Source organism: Passer domesticus, chromosome 1, assembly GCF_036417665.1.
Source record: "Passer domesticus isolate bPasDom1 chromosome 1, bPasDom1.hap1, whole genome shotgun sequence".
NCBI lineage: Eukaryota > Metazoa > Chordata > Aves > Passeriformes > Passeridae > Passer > Passer domesticus.
The window spans coordinates 115,249,564-115,266,441 of record NC_087474.1 but is presented as its reverse complement, the minus strand read 5'-3'; the positions used below and the strand labels follow the sequence as shown (position 1 = coordinate 115,266,441).

Below are 16,878 nucleotides of genomic sequence, written 5' to 3'. Positions count from 1 at the left end.
TATACCTATTTTGCAAGCCATATTTTTAGTCTAATCCATACAGCAGTTGTCTAAAATTCCATAGCATTGCTTATTTCTTACCTATAACTCTTAATAAAAAATAGGGCTGTGCCAACCTATTATATCCTTAATAGAATATTCTAATGGTTATTAAATCAATTGACTCTGAATCTCACTTTAATAAATGAGTCAGACAGTATTTTCCAATTACTGTCAGCCGCCACCTTTCCAAAGAGCAGATTATTTTGATTGAATTTTTTAAAGCTGCTCAGCACTTTTTTAAAAATTTTTTTGGTTTTTTTTTCTGCCTGAATAAGAGCAAAGAGCAGCAGCTCTGTTCTGCAGGGAAGGAGAGCCCTTTGGACTGTATCTGACACTCAATTCCATTTCAGTTTTATCCCAAATGAAAACTGAAAATGTGACATTTCACTGGCCCTTTATTTATTAATGATATCATATTTTGCACTTCCATAGCACCCTATCAAATTGTTTGCTAAACCTGGAGAGCTAGACAGGGGCCACTGCATAAACAGAGCCTTTTGCATGCTCTTTCCACATCTGGCACCTTTGCAAGATTTGCCACATCCTGGCTCTTTCATGCCAGTGGGAGATAAAAGGCTGGCCATGCTTTTACATTGTCTAGGGAGAGTGGAGAACAGGGACAAATCCTTGTTCCCTCATCCTTCCACAGTTCTGTGTGATCCAGGCAAGTTGTGTGTCAAGAAATACAATCTTAAACCCTTTCTGATGCAGATGGCAGTGATTCTGGGTCTTCTGGGTAAGGTAGATAGTCTTGGACTCTTCTTCAGCTCCACTATCTTGGTTGTATTAAAAGTCTTACGGGATAGTAATTAGGTCAGCCTGTTAAAGCAGAAATTAAAAATTAGCACCTCTTCCTTAAAGATGGGTAGTCTGAGAAACACAGGCCACACTGCATGCCCAAGGTGATAAGAGTATGTCAGTGTTGGAGTTTGGAATGGAAGCCAGCACTCCTGACTCTTCTGCCAGTTCTGTACCCTTCGCTGTCTTCCTTAAATTTAAATAATGGTTCATCTCACATTCTTGAATTCAAGGGCTGGAACCTTGTCCTTTGTTCCAAGGATGTTACAAAGCTGGTGATGTGCACAAAATGGGTGAAAACAGTGGGACTTAGGAAATATATTATTCTGTTAATTATACAAATGCAGTCTTATTTTAAATATGGTCTTTAGAACTTGGAGACTAAAAGCATTTCATTTTTAAGAGAAACTTAGATTCTGCACAAATTGATGTCTCTTGCCTGAGGAAGGTTTTTATCTGCCCCAGGCGAGTGGTTGAGGGGATTTTTCAAACCCTGTTTATAAGCCTTTAGGAAAATCACATTTGCAACCTAGAAATAATCAAAGTTATTTTGATATTTGTGACCAGGAAGTCACCTTGGATCTGAGTAATATGGGAAATACAATAGGGGTCATATTTAATGGGGTCCAGTTCTTCTTGAGCAAGTACAATTTTTGTGTAAAAAATTAGTTTTGCTTCGGCATCAGGATTGCATGCCTTTCTTCCTACTTTTTCCTTCATCAACTAAGATAATGGAAAGACAAGAAAAAGCCTTCTCTGTTTTCTGTGGCATCATTAAAAAATATTTCTTTTTCGGGAGTCTTTCTTCCTTGGAATGTTTGAAGAACTCCCTGTTCTGTGTTCCCATGCTCAAGAATGATGGTTCATTTACACTTTGCCAACAGTAACTCTGTGATTTGAGAATTGTCATTGATTATCTTCACCTTGACTTGTGGAAGATCCTGAGATGGAGCTCCCTTTGTCCTAATTGCTTTGACTTGTGTATCAGCACAAACAGGTTGATGAAGAAACTTCACCTTACAGGCTTCCTATCTTGTGGGCACAACTGCCCATTGTGGGGAAATTTCACCATCTCCAGAGGTATCTGTTCAATAATGACCATGGCAAAGATATGCATATAGGAGAAAATCAGTCTGTACAGTCCTCACAACTAATTAGCAAGTTCAGGAAAGAAGAGGCATTTATATAAGATTTGTTGAGCCCTCCTCCTCTTTTCAGGACGCTGTTCTGCAGCTTTGCCCACAGCTGTGAGTTGCTGCCTGTTGGAAGTACACCGCTTACAACCTGCCTTGGAGGATATGTCTGTGTCTCTTAGATCTACAGACTGGAGTGTGCCAGGTTCTTTTCCTTCATGCTCCCCTTGGTGGTGCTTGCATGGGCTGTACTTGTCCTCTCTCAGCAAAGGTAGCAAAGGCAGAACACATTGGAAGGGTTTGTCAGTGGTGGTGGAAAATGCCAAATGCCAGGCAACTCTTGATAATCCACTAAAATTTTCCCTGCTATTGAAGTAATTAGCATATATTTGACAAACTTTTTTTTTTTTAATGAAGAGTTACAAAAGGTGCCACCTACAAGATGAGAAAGTGTCACCCACCCTTAACCTTCCCCTGGAAGTCTTCTGCAAAGGATTTTATCAGCCATTGTACCTGACTACCAGTGTATGTGGCTGGGTAGGATGTGTACCTCAGCAGCCTGTGCTCGGTTGCCACCATATTCCAGTCTCTCCAGAGAGGCCATGGTGTCAAAACAGCTGAGATTGACCTGAGCCTTTGCCTGAGCTTGTGTTGACAGCTGTCCTCAGTGGAGCCAGCTATAAATTGGTGACGGGACTGGCAGGCTGAGAGTCAAGTTCTTCTGTCTCATGTAGGTAACAGAGACAGGCACTTCAGCAGCAACAGTCTGTGGGCAGTGGATTGCCAGGACCACCAACAATTTTCAGCTGACACTCAGAGCAGGCCTTCCATTTCACACCCTCTAAAAGCTCTGAAGCATGTATGTGACGATACAGAGCAACACAGCATCCCCAGGCAGGTGCAAAGGAGAGCCCTTTATTGCAAAAACCAGGCCTTTTTAAGCAGTTAGCCCGTTACCAGTTTACATAGTTTTAAGGCACAACAAGCCCAAGTGAACCAACCACCATACACCACGATGTGGACATGTGGCAGTCACGCAACACGTCTCTCACGTCTCTCACGTCTCTCACGTCTCTCACGTCTCTCTACCCCTATTCCAACTGAGTCACCCTCCTATGGTTCCCTTCTACTTAGCCTAAGTAGCAGGCCTGAGCGATGATTTCACAAGGGTAATCAGGCCCTTGTTTTATAAGGCTTTACACAGATGCAACAGAGGTAGTCAGGAACGTTGAACACTTCTTTCAGGAAGGAGTGAGTAGAAAAGGAAAGGAAGTTTGCAGTTTGCTGTGTCTTCATGGGAGAGATGTAATTTTGTGTAAACCTTTGTCTTTGTTGGGTTTCATCTGCCCCTTTTTATTGTGCCGACCTCTGACACCTCATGGAAACCACACAATGGTGATTTTCAGTAGTTCCACCTGCAGAATGGCCACCATGGCCTGGCTTTGCTCACACTAATTCCCCTCCTGTGGCTAGAGATGCCATGACTTACACAAAGGCTAAATTTAGCTTTTGGACTTACAAGAAGTGAAAGCTGGGGGCTACCACTGACATTTTTTTCAATTCTTGTAAGTCACTAAGGGTCATTTGGGGCAGGAACGTGCTCTCACTCAGCCACAGGAGCAGCATGTCGTGTTCTCTTTACACCAGTGGAAAGGATTGTCGTGTGGGATGCAAAACATTGTCTGTGCTCCCACCATCCTTCGTGAATGCTTGTCACTGCTGGCACCGCTGTGTCCAGCAGGAGGTTGGCAGCCTGGCATTTAGGTGTTCAGCATGGGCAGGGCGTTCTCCTAAATCGTTCCTTCCCAACTGAGAAATGGCAGGGAGCTGCACCAGTCACCTAGCGCTCCATTCCTGCTTGTTTTTTAATAATCAGATACAGTATTTACCTGTGAGATCAATGCTACTCGTGTAGCACACCGGTGACATACAGAAGGACCTTTTCTAAGCGGCGCTGTGGGAATTGAGGCCTCTGCAGCAGGGCTGGAAGCCACTTCTTACCTAGCAACTGTTTCTAAGTAGGACAGCCGCTGACTGCCCTCATGGCGGAGTGGATGAATCCTGCAGCACCCTCAGGAAGGGAACCTGGTGCCAGGCACCAGCCGGCCTTGGAGGACAATGGGAGGAAGCAGAGGAACAGGCGGCAGGGAGCGGGAAGGGTTTTAAAGCCGCAGGACGTGGACGGGAAAGCTGCGTCAGAAGGCGCATGGGGACTGCTCTGGGCTGTTCAGAGGAGAAATGCAAATAAAGAGGGAAAAAATCCAGGATTGTCAGAAAGAGAGGTCTGAAATCCTGCAGCTTGCAAAAGGTTTCATGTATGCCCACAGGACTGTGGAATGTGGAATGTGGAGTAGGAGTGATGTGAGGGTATAAACTACCCACCCTTCTCACGCCGGTTACAAGAAACTCCACCTCAGCCAGAGTGCCAAAAACAGCATTCACAGTTCTTACCCATGGTAGACAGGACGATGTGTGATCAGCATTAAATTCCTCACGTGCTGTTTTGCAAATGTCGTGACTGGGTGGCTCTGCTAAGAAATTATGTTTCAGGTCATAGTCATCATTTCCTACTGAAGGCTAATGCTCTGCATTCCTGCATAGTGCTAATTATAAGTGGAAAATCTGTGTTTTTAATGCCCCGTCAAGCTTTGACTATTCTTAAACATTCTGGGTAAGAGAACACTTCAGCAATTGTAGGTGCTGAGGGGCATCCAGTTTCCTGAGCTTAAGAAAACAAAGAGTTGCTCCAGTTCACAGATTGTGTTGGACTTTCTTTTTGTAAGGTCTGTGGTGAATTTCAGTTTTCCTTTGATTTCTCCTGCAGATGAAGGACTGAACCATGAATGCAAACTCTGCAATCAGACATTCGACTCTCCTGCCAAACTTCAGTGCCACCTGATAGAGCACAGCTTTGAAGGCATGGGGGGCACCTTCAAATGTCCAGTGTGCTTTACAGGTAGGAGCCCATCGCTGCTTGTCCCAGTCATGCCCTTTGCTTGACCTTGCAGAACTCCCTGAAAAAATGTGTTGTGTGCTGGCTTTAGGTCAGCCTTAGGAGGGAACATTACATTTTGCTCATTAATAATATTGATTAGAAATCGTTTAGAAAGCTGAGCTCCTTGGAAGGTCAGTCATCCATCTGTAAGAAGTGCATTTCAAGCTCTTCTATCGGAAGTTTGAGTTTTTTATAATTACAGAAGTGATAGTCTGTTACCTTCCACGGTATCACTTCCATGTTTCAAACCTGCCAAGGTTAAAACTGTCCATAAATTTGTGCTTTAAAGCTACAGATGCTTCATCTAAACCAATAAAACTCAGAGCAGAATTTGGCCCCCGTTCCCAGGCATAGCCTGTGCAGCAGCATTCTCCTCTGATGGGGTAAGAAAGCCCACATGCGTGTGTTTGTTGGCTTGTGGTGAGAAGAAACACCCTTGTAATGTGCTTTAGAAAGAAAACCATGCTGTCTTGCCACAAGTCAAGTTCTGCTCTCCCCTGACACAAGTCCAAGTGTGGAATAATCCTCCCCAAGTCAGTGCTGTTATTCAGTAGTAAAACCCAAGTGAGAAAATAACTTGACCCAGTAGGGCTAAGCACTGCAGTGTTTGGGCCATAATGAAGAACAGAAAAATGCTGTTATTGGAAATGAAAACACATTAAAAGGATGCCTACTGAGTTGTTGTGAGTTTTTAAGGACTTCCTAATAGAACATTTCATAAAATGATAACCTAAAACATGAGTGTTACTATGTAGCTTGCATTCCCAATTTTGCTTTAAAAGATGAAAATCAAAGATAATCACAAACATGACAAAACACTCTTTGGGTATTCACACATCAATGGCATGCTAATTCTGGAAGCCATTCAAGGTTTCTGTTTTCCATTAATGGAAGTGAAGGATTTTCATTGATAAGCAAATAGACCCTTTAATACCTTCATTTTACTCCTTTTTGTTTGGCAGCTCCACGCCCTGTGAAACCTAAGCTAGTGCTACCAAGGAAAATTAAATTTGAATTTTTCATCTTTCAGATACAGTGGCTGGTGATGATTATTACCTCTCTGTGTTCAGGTTTCACACATTTCTCTGGGTTATAAAATTTAAAAAATACATAGTTCCTCTTCACTGCACAGCTTGTCTGAGCATGGGTAGTACTGCCAGAAACAGTTCGTCTGTAAGGTGTCTGTCTTCAATAATTCTTTCAGTTAGGCATTCCTTCAAGTTTTTGGTTTTACTACTGATACTACCAATTTTTTTCTTGTTTTTGCTCACACGTTATGGTGTGACCTTTTTTTAGTGTAATGTCATGAATCTTCCGTTTCCAAGTTTAGGGTACTGTAAATGCAACATAAAAACTTGCATATGTAAAGAGTACCCACTGAGGGTTCTCCATGTGACCAAGATCCCTGATAAAACTAATCCTTCCATTTCTGAGCCAGTAGCCTTGCGAAATGTGTTAAAGAGTATGGAGATAAGTCGATTCCAATCTGTGCAAAATTCTTCTTGCTTTTTGCTGATGGGGTAAATAGACAGTGAGCATTAATCACAAACAATGATGCTTTATTAGCAATGTGCCATTAAATTACTTCAGCACATCTTGCTAGAATATTAACAAGAGGTAAAAATCACCAATATAAGTTTTATATGGAAAATGGAACCTGATCTTTTTTTCCACGGTAATGAGAAATGTGATTAAAATGTATGACTCAGAAGAACAATATTCTGATGTTTTTTGTTGCCTTGCAATTAGAATAATTTTAATGATTAGGAGTGGAGTCAAAGTCAAATGCCAGCATCTTTAATAAATCCTTTCCCTGCCTATACAGATTAATATTGTAGATGCAAACTTTTTTAGGTCACAGTGCACCAGGCATCCATCAGAAGTCAGTGCTGCCAACCCAAACACTGCCTCTGGCATATACAATTTAATTATTAATAGTATGTCTCCTAGGTAAACTGTTACACAGTCTTAGGGCCTTGTTTTGTAGTCATTAAAATTGAACATGTTTATATTATTGAAACCCTTGCATTCAGTGTGTAAGCAGAGTTGATCTTAAAGTATCCAAAGAGAATTTACCTGCAGTTCTGTTTCACATTTATAGACATTGCCCCAGTATAGCTGTGGGATATAATTTTTAACATTAACACATTTAAATACAGAGCTGTTTGTTAGCTTTAACTTTAGGCACACAGAGTAAATAGGACTTTGGCATCTGTGTTTTTCAAACCTGTTGGTTGCCAGGAAATAAGTTTTGTGTGTGTTCAATCAAAGTGCAGTAAGCATGAAGAAATAATTCTGAACAGGAAATGGCATTTTCAGATACTCTATAGATGAAATCTTCATTGGTTGTCCTGACAGGGTCTCTTTTTTTTTTTCCCCTTGGTCAGTTCTTGGGTTTTTATCCTTACACCAGGGATCTGTTTCAATTAATTAGTTTTAGAAGAAGCTTCACACTGTGTAGATAAATGACATTCATTGGTACACATTATAGCAACAGTGTAAGGTGAAATCTGAATGCACTTGCCTAATTTTATGTCCTGGAATTGCTCAATGCTATTGGGAGATTGTTTTTAAGAATCTCTTCACTTACAATATGAAATAATGAAAAGCTTGTTCTTTGTCTCATATTTCAGTGTTTGTCCAAGCAAACAAGTTGCAGCAGCATATTTTCTCAGCCCATGGACAAGAAGACAAGATCTATGACTGCACACAGTGTCCACAGAAGTTCTTCTTCCAAACAGAGCTGCAGGTACCACACGTGTTACCTGGGGGTTATAAAAGCATTATGTATTTGATCACTGAGTTGAAAGTTGTACTTGCCATGACCTCCTCTGATTCTTGCTTATCATCAGGATGAGAATTAGAAAAGGTGAAGAGAAATTGCAGGTGATTCAACCCATGCTGTTTCAAAAAGATGCTGGCAGAAAGCCACCTTGTACAGAGCTGAAATTCAGGATTCTTGCACTGTAGGTTCTTGCAGCTCAAGGTATTCTCTAGGATAGAGAAATGGGCATCCTGTTTTTCTGCCTGATAGCCATAGTAAACCAGTGAAATTGAAAACAAATGTATTCTTTTGTCTTTAAATGTGAAAAGCTATGCACTGACGTAGGAGTGTAGTGATGGCAGAGAGGGGAAGTAGACAGAATTTCTCTTTTGATTTGGTGGGGAATAAAAACAGGGTCAAATGAATGTCTTTTTCTGGGCTGTTGTCAGATTTGTAATGAAATTGTTTATAAATGGTAAACAAAAGGAGAAAGAGAAAGAGAGAAAGAAAGAGAGAAAGAGAGAAAGAGAGAAAGAGAGAAAGAGAGAAAGAAAGAGAGAAAGAGAGAAAGAGAGAAAGAAAGAGAGAAAGAAAGAGAGAAAGAAAGAGAGAAAGAAAGAAAGAAAGAAAGAAAGAAAGAAAGAAAGAAAGAAAGAAAGAAAGAAAGAAAGAAAGAAAGAAAGAAAGAAAGAAAGAAAGAAAGAAAGAAAGAAAGAAAGAAAGAAAGAAAGAAAGAAAGAAAGAAAGAAAGAAAGAAAGAAAGAAAAAGAAGGAGGTGCAGGAAAGAAACAGGAACACAAGGTAAAATTGCTTTTAATAATGGAATTAGGACTGGATTTTGAAAAGCAGAATAGACAACTGAATTACAAAGATGCAAAGCACACAGAGTGTAATTATGATTTGTACAATCACTTCCTAACAAGTCTATCCCATCTAAAATGCACTTTCATTTCAAAATACATGGGCTCCCAAGCAACTGCCTTCAATTTTTTTGTTGTAATAAATAAACATGCTTTCCCACTCAAAATTTATTCCTGCCCAAGACTAAGAAAAAGATTTTACTCTTTCCATCTAAGCCTCATTCACTGAAACTTCAACATAACTGTAGCACCTGGTTTTCTAGTGAAGGGCACAAAGGGGTGTCACTACAGAGAGAAACTCTCCCTCTAGATGGGCTAGATGACAGTGTGTTGGTAGTTCCATGCTGCAGAAGGCTCTTAGTAGACTCCATTTGGCATTCTTAGTGACAGCCTCCCTCTGTCTTAGCTACCCTTGCAATAAGGAAGAGATATTCATTTACTTATACACTTAATTAAATATGTTTATTATTATTTTAATTAACTTGGATAGCCCTACCTCAGTGGAGAATGCATTATGTTTAAAAAAAAAATTAGTGCCATCATGCCATTTGCATTTATTTGTTGGGATTACTGTCTTTCTGTTCTTACCTCCAGTTACCTGCCCAGGCTGCTGAAAGGGCAGCAGAGCACTGAGGCAGAGCAGTAGGTACTGAGCTTCAGGGTCTGCTTTTGCTGAAAATACATCGATCTCCAGCCCTCTCTCACTTAAAACCTATTCTAGGAGGCATTGCTTTGCTCAGGCTATCTACCACCAAAAGCAGTGCAATCTTTGGCAACTGTCCTCCAGGTTATACTTCTCTATCCTTTCACATTTTCTTGGTTTGTGTTGGGGCTTGCAGCATAGCTGTATGTTTATTCTATCAAGAGCAGTTCCTTACTTTTTAAATTAAATGCGCATCTAATGTTCTTCTCCCAGGCACAGGACATGCTGATCATGTCAGATTAGAAGGTCGGGTCAGCACACCATGGTTGTAGGGGAGGCAGGGTGGAAACATGAACAAAGTAAAGCAGGGCAGAATGCAATAGCATAGAATTCCTATCCACATGTATGGTTCAGCTGATAATTAAAGGGAATTAATTCAAGCATACAGAAAATATAATATATAATAATATACATTATTATATATAAAATATAATGCATTATAATGGTGCTTAATTTGGTGTTTGGCCAAGTGTGATTCTTCACTTAGCATTTTCTGGCTCCTGTTCAGAAAGAGTAGCCTATAGGAACATAAGAATCTCCTCACACTATATTCATCTCACTTTCTCAGTACAAAAATCAAGTAGGACTCCCTTTAGAAGTTTCCATTATTTCACTCCAGGCACTTGCTAGGAATGCAACACAATCCCACGGGACCACATTCCGGTGAGAACAGAGAACAAATGACCAGTCCTGAAAATCAAACCTTCAATGTATTGCTCAACCTTCAAGTTGAAATAATGAAATTTTACAGGAACTTGCTCTTTGTTTTAAGATCCTTTTGACACTTCCTTTGTGCTCTGTACACTGCTTTTAAATGCCTTTGTGCTCAATAGCTGCAAGAACCAGATTTAAACTTTTCTGGATACTACCTGCATATGGAGGAAGCAAATGGAAACCTTCTGTAACAGTTAGAAGTTTATGCTTTAAGAGTGTTTCAAGTTGTGAATTTTTGTGCTTACATATTTAAAAAGCTATATGGTGTATTTATACTTCTGAAATGGAGTTGAAAAAGTATGTCCCTAAAAGTGTTTATTCTTTAGAATAGAAAGCTTTTGATAAGACATGCTTAACATAATAAGGGCTTTTCTGAAATAGGCTTGTACAAATAAGGAAGCAGAAAGGTACATGCATTTATAGGGTGCCTAGATTTCCTCCCAAAAGATTAAAATCTTCTAACAGAACACCTGGACCATTTAGTTCTCTATAGAAGATGGATATAACTAAAACAGTGCTCTCCATTCATTATCCATAATACTGAATTTTTAATTGATAATGAAGTAAAGAAACTTATCACTAGTTTATTTTTGGATTTTCATTAAATTATGATAAAGGAATTTGTACCTATCAAGACTTCTTTTTCCTGCCCACATAATCTTTCCAGTGCCTACTCCTTTTTTGCCTTAGGCTTAGATCTCCTTTTTGGACATAGGCTTAGATGTTTGCTCTGGTGTTTGTGCCTCTCTTGTCTCTGATAAGGAGTAACCATTTCTTTCCTATTTCCAGTGCTAGTAGTAATTCCACAGAATCAGAATTATTTGGGTTGGAAGGGACATTAAAAATCATCATGTTCCAACCCCCTGCCATGGGCAGGGACAGCTTCCACAAGACCAGGTTGCTCAAAGCCCCATCCAACCTGGCCAGGGACACAACATATTGCAGTGTTTGTGGGGAGGAATAAGGTACCCTTGTGGGGTGTTAACCAAAGTGAATGAGTGAAGTCACTTTAGTTTTATGCAGATGTTCCTGGATCGGAGAGGTACTGATATCCAATAGAACTGATGAATAATTGTACATTTTTTTCAGTGTTTTATCAGTGATGATAGTTAGTTTTCAATATGATGATAGCCAAGATTACATTATCTCAGCACCATTTTGCTCAGTACAAAAGTGATATCTCTTTTTGGTGAATTAGGACATTTCCTTAACTTCTTGTGACTAATAATCAGTTGCCCCTGGGGTAGTTAAGTGTCCCCACTTTAGAAACATGAAAACTAGGGCAAGAAATAATTGGATCAGCAGTTGCTTCTCATCCTGTTCAAAAGGGACCTGGCCTCAGTGATTCACGCCCTTGCTGCTTCCCATCTGGACTCCATCAGCACAGAATACCTGGGCATGGAGCCATCAGCCTGTAGGACGTTCCAGCTAATACAGAGAGCTGCAGCACTGGCCCTCAGTAGCAAAGGAGACCAGGAGCATATTCAATCAGCTCTCTTGCTGTTTATACTGCCTTCCTTCATGTTTGTCCAGTTGTGTTCTAAGACTCAGTCCTTAATTTTCTTGGTGGACTGGGTCAAGCACATCTCAGACATGACCTGAGAAATTTGGAAATAATGTGGTAGTTGACAAAGTTCTGCTTTGTGAGCATTTATACCAAAGAGCTGGAGATTTTTCCTCAGAAGCTAGAACTTCCTCACATACTGGCCAGTGAGAGCATGGAACAGACTTCCACAGCAGTTAAGTATTATGTCAGATGTCCTCAACTTAGGCTTTTAAGAGTAGGATGCACCTACATGTGCCAAAGGTTCCTTCTCTCATACAAACATATACCTGTATGTAGATTTCTAAACCTTCCCCAAAATCCCAACCCACAGCAACAGAGCTCTACCAAAACAAAATACACAGCTCTTTCCCCAGGGAAAGGATGAAAGAAGGAATGAAGCACTCATAGCAGATGTTACTCCTGTCTCTTCAAACAGCGGGAGAACATTCTTAGCTCCCAGTACAAGCCGCTGAAACAAAGCAGGACAGAGGCAGTATAGAAGAATCTGTGGAAGTTTTATGTAGCTTAATGTGAGTCCTTCTCTGGATTTCCAATTTTACCATTTTCTTGTTCCAAGGTTAGCACTGTTGAAACTAAACTTCTAGTTTCTTCCTCACTACTTTAAGGGTTAAACTTTCCAAAGATCTCAACATTGAAAAATGCTCCCAAAAACTCAACATTTTAAAACAGCCTTTAAAATACCCTTGACCTGAGCTGGAGCAGAACTAAGCAAGCTCTAGGCTATTTCAAGAACTAAAGGCTTGACTGAGACCTTTAGTGGAGACAGTGGCAGAGCTGGGATTCAAACACTATGTTCTCTCATTTGGGGGTCAGCTAGAGAAAACTGCTAATTAACCTGGGCTGGGGTTGTCTCCTTGTGGCAGAGGCCTTCTGAGGCCAGCTGGGAAAGAGGTTGGTGTAGGAATAGCATCAGCCATAGCAGTAGTGGCACAGCTACCTCCATCTAGGATTGTTTTGCCAGGGCCCCCACAGTAGTAGAGTCTGTGTACCATGTAGGTCCCAACAGCAGGGGAGACCGTGAATAATTTATGCTCTTTACACAAAAACAGGCACAAAACTTTTAAACCTGCAGGATGTTTTCTTCACAAAGAAAAGGGCTCAAAACATTTTTTAAGAGAAATTGGAGATTAGTTTTGGCATTTCTAGGTCCCCAAGCTCTTAGGGTGAGGAGTGGAACATAGATGCTGGCTTTCTAGGCCCCAAAGGCCAGGAGCCAGCAGGGAATAACTTTGTCAGCTCTTCTTAAAAAGAAGCCTACCTGGAATCCAATTAACAGTCAAAGCTTTAGGCCAGCATTTTCAAACTCAGTGGCCTATTTCTGAGAGGGTGCTGAGCACCTCCAGCTGCAGATAAGGCCAGGGCAAGATGCTGGTGCTGAGTACATCAGGAAATCAGGTCAAAAATGCCTGAAGTTAGGAACCTTGATAAAAGCATAGGTGCTGAGCAGCCACAGCCTCGTTTAAAGTTTCAACAAAACACTTTTGATGCCTAAATACAGGCATCACATTCATTAATGTTGGCCCTAGTCCTTAGCAGGCAGTCAGGTTGCTTTTCTCAGAGCAAATGCCCAGGAGTCAGAAGAGCTGGATTCATTTGCAAGGTGAGGTACAAACTTGCTCCACATAACCATGCATGCTCTCCGTGTTGTGAGTGAGGGTGATGATAATAATATGTGTTCCAGAGATACTAGGTTTGTAATTAATGTTTGTGTTTTAGGGGACTAGGCTGAGCTGCATGCATTGCAAGTTTGCTTTTTCTTCTGAGCCCTTACTGTGCATTCTGTTTCAGATAGATACGTGTGCACCAGTATGTGCATTATCTTTCCATGTCTTTCAAGATTTAAAAAATTCAGACTTGTGTTCCTGAGATTTGAGACTTTTTCCCCCTAGAAGGAAGAATTATTTTCTTTGCAAATTTTCTCAAAAAGGCAATCAAGAGAAGCACAGTGGAGGCACTCATGCATTAGCTCTTTAAGGACATACCTTCTAAGTGTTTCCCCTGCAAGTCTTTTTCTTCAATGTCAAACAAAGTTTAAATACAAAAAGAAATTCTTTGAATTCCCTTCCAGTGCCCCTTCCCTCCTGGGGACTGAGGGGTGTTATGGCCACATTAGGTTTTCATGCGGTAATTCTTCTCTAAATAAGAAATTTCCAGGTTTGGAGCTTGTGAGTTCACCCGCCTTTGATTGGCCTATTCAAATGTAAACATTCCCTGTGGGTACTTCATTAGTTCATGAATATTTATAGCACATTGCAAAGCCCACCAAGCCCAAAGAGCCAGAATTTTTCAGGGACCATTTTGATTTCACTAAATAGTGATTGTCAAAGATGAGCTTAATATTAATGTGTCTTATTTGTCTCCACTTAGTTCATATATGAGTAACTCTGCATACCACGGTCAGCCTGTGACATTTTCTATAGTCTTTCCTGTAAATAAGGAGGAAACAATGTATTCACAACATCCCTTAGACATTCCCTGTGAGAACGTTCCTTAAATTTCTGGAGCAATTGAATCACAATTATGGGTTTGTTTTTTCAGATGCTTGAGTAATATTATTGAAAATTATGAAAATACATAATTAATTAGCAAAGTACAGCACTTAAGTGATGGATATTACATTTAAATACACATTTTTATCTTGAAAAGAAATTCAGACTTAAGCAACAATAAAATGGTAAAGAACTGAAAACTAAATATACTGTCTTGGGTGACACTTATAAAATACCTGTTCAAAAATAACCAAAAAATTTATATTCCTTCTCTTTCTAGGGGACAGAGTCATACCCAAAAGCATGTGTGCTTGAATCTATGTCCCTGTTTTGCCTACCTCTTCCTGTTTATATGCTTGTATGGCAGGATTCTTTCTGTAAAATATAAGTACCTATTAAAAAAATAAGCCATGCATCTGTTCTCCAAATTGACTCATATGGTCTATATTAAATAGATTCTGCAGAATCAGGTAGTATAGTACAGTAATCCTGATGACTGCAAATCCTTATGACATGCAAAAATGTTAAATGAAATTCGTGGCTTCCAATCTGAGAGCAGTAAATATTGTCTCTGAAATGTATCAGTGATATTACAATGTCAACAATAAAATCATAATTTCTGAGGGTTTTTTAGCAAATAGAACAGTGAGGTGTGCAAGATTTCAGGTTAAAGAAGCAAATGAAAAGTTGCTGGAGAAAGAAAAAGGTACAGAAAGGCAGAAGAAGAAGCGAACAAAAAGCAGAGGAGTAGAAGAGAAGCAGAAAGGAGATTATGGGACAAAGAAAGAAAGAAGATAGAAATAATAGTGGTTGGGAAAGCAAACATTTTTTCTTCTGAGTGATACTGGTAATAATGATAAGGCACTAGTAAAAATAAATCATGGTAATAATAAGGGGAAGTCCAGTTATTACATAAAGGCCAGTTTCTACCCTCGGTCCTTACAGAAACCTCAGCGAACATCAGAGAGTCCTGTCATAGACTGAGGGCAGGGAAAGCAGTAAATGTATTCCCTGACCCACAGATAATCATTAGAAATGGAATTCTGCCCTTTGCAGAAAATGAGGTTTTATCATCTGTGCCCTGAATGTTTCAGCCTACACCTTGCCATTAGTCAGATCAGTTGGCACATACACCTGGAGTAAGAAGAAGAAATAAGCACTCTGTTTGCATGTGAACAATTTCCCTGGTAGATCAGTTCAGTTCTGTTAATTGTCCATCCATTAATTTCTTGCTAATGTAGTTGATATCGATGACTGATTTTCTGTGCTAAACAGGAAGCACCACTTCTTCATTCTAGGACACATTCCTTCCTACAACTGCCCTGCTGTTAGCTACCAGTAGCTGCCATTATATTATCTTTCATCTGGCCCAGAGCTGACAACAGATGGCCATCTCCGGGACTGCCATCAGTGTGACTTTATGAAGCATCCAGCTATGGTGTATTGAGGAGCTTCATGGCCAGTTCTGCAAATCTGATTTCCCTTCCCCCTACCCTGCTGCTGGCCCCCCTCACTCCATCTCCATGAATAAGCTCCTTATTCCTGGCTCCACTCTCCACTGGTCCTGTCATTTCCCAACGAGTGGTGGCACACGGTTATCACTGGACGTTTGCAGCTCGAGGTCTGCCCCCACTCCCCTCCACAGCGCTGGCTTGGTTCTTGTTGCTCCCAGCATCCTTATTCCTCCATCCTTTTCCTCCATTAAGGAATCAGCTCCTTATTCCTGGCTCCACTCTCCACTGGTCCTGTCATTTCCCAACGAGTGGTGGCACACGGTTATCACTGGACGTTTGCAGCTCGAGGTCTGCCCCCACTCCCCTCCACAGCGCTGGCTTGGTTCTTGTTGCTCCCAGCATCCTTATTCCTCCATGTTTTTGGTGAACCAAAGCACAGGCACAGGGGCTTGGTAGAAGCAAAACTGCTACCTCTTAAGATCTGTAGTTCAAACTCTACCTTCTTCCACCGCAGAGCACCTCTTCAAGCTTCAGGGTTTGTTTTTTTTTTTTTTTTAAGTTCTACAAGACATGCTGCCAAACCAGCACTGAGTACATTAAGTGTGAAAGAAGTTAAAATATTGGTCAGAGACCTAAAGTGGAGAAAAGCGTAAAATTCACCAGCCTCCTGATTCCATTGACATGTTAGATCACTTCGAAAGCTCTTTCAACAGCGTGGCTGCTGTGCATTTTGGAGAAAGATATATTGTTTGCTCTTGACAGAGTTTTCTAAAGCAAGGTACCTCCAGAGCCAACCTGTATTTTACAAGAAATTCACATTTATGTCCTTTATTGTGATATTTGCAGCAAGTCTACAGCTAGTGAGAGTCTTTGCCCTCAAGCTATAAAGGAGTAAGGCTCCATTGTTGGAGAGAGAGCAGCCGCCTGTGAAAGGCTGAGATGTGGTAGGCAAGATGAATACTGCTTAAAAGCAATGCTTGCCATGCTGTCATTTAGAACAGGAACACTGAGAATTTAAACAAAAGTGAAAGGCATGGTAAATGAATCCTTTAAAACTGGTCAAATTTTCAGCTGCCAAAAATAATAAGTTTTCTCCATTGATAGGTTCATTGAGTAGGAGGAAAGTTGGGAGGGGATGAATTCCCCTAGGGAGGAGGTGCAGATAGTTTGGGAAAACAAGGTGTGGTCAGTGATTCATAAAGAGACACTCCAGTAAACAGCAAACTTGGCTCAAAAGTAGTGCTTTTTTTTTTCTGCCTTTTGCTTTTTTTTTTTTTTCCTCTTTACTTTGTTTTTGCCTTTTATTTTTTTTTTGTGTTTGGGGCAGGGTAACAGCATCGTTGGGCCACTCCATTCTAA

At 40.6% G+C, this 16,878-nt stretch overlaps 1 protein-coding gene and 1 long non-coding RNA gene across 15 annotated transcripts in view; one reads left to right on the top strand and one right to left on the bottom strand.

Annotated features, from left to right (window-relative positions):
* Window positions 1–16,878, top strand: part of ZNF521 (zinc finger protein 521) — a 230,057-nt gene that overhangs the window by 195,783 nt on the left and 17,396 nt on the right. For all 14 annotated transcript variants that reach the window (XM_064435496.1, XM_064435550.1, XM_064435549.1 and 11 more), the window contains 2 exons: window positions 4,798–4,929; window positions 7,602–7,717. In XM_064435496.1, the coding sequence (XP_064291566.1) occupies window positions 4,798–4,929; window positions 7,602–7,717 (248 nt within the window). The remainder of the gene's footprint in view (window positions 1–4,797; window positions 4,930–7,601; window positions 7,718–16,878) is intronic.
* Window positions 420–4,303, bottom strand: LOC135309440 (uncharacterized). The gene is made up of 2 exons (XR_010369713.1): window positions 3,863–4,303; window positions 420–861 (listed from the first exon to the last, which is right to left on the bottom strand). It is a non-coding gene; the product is annotated as an uncharacterized LOC135309440 (long non-coding RNA).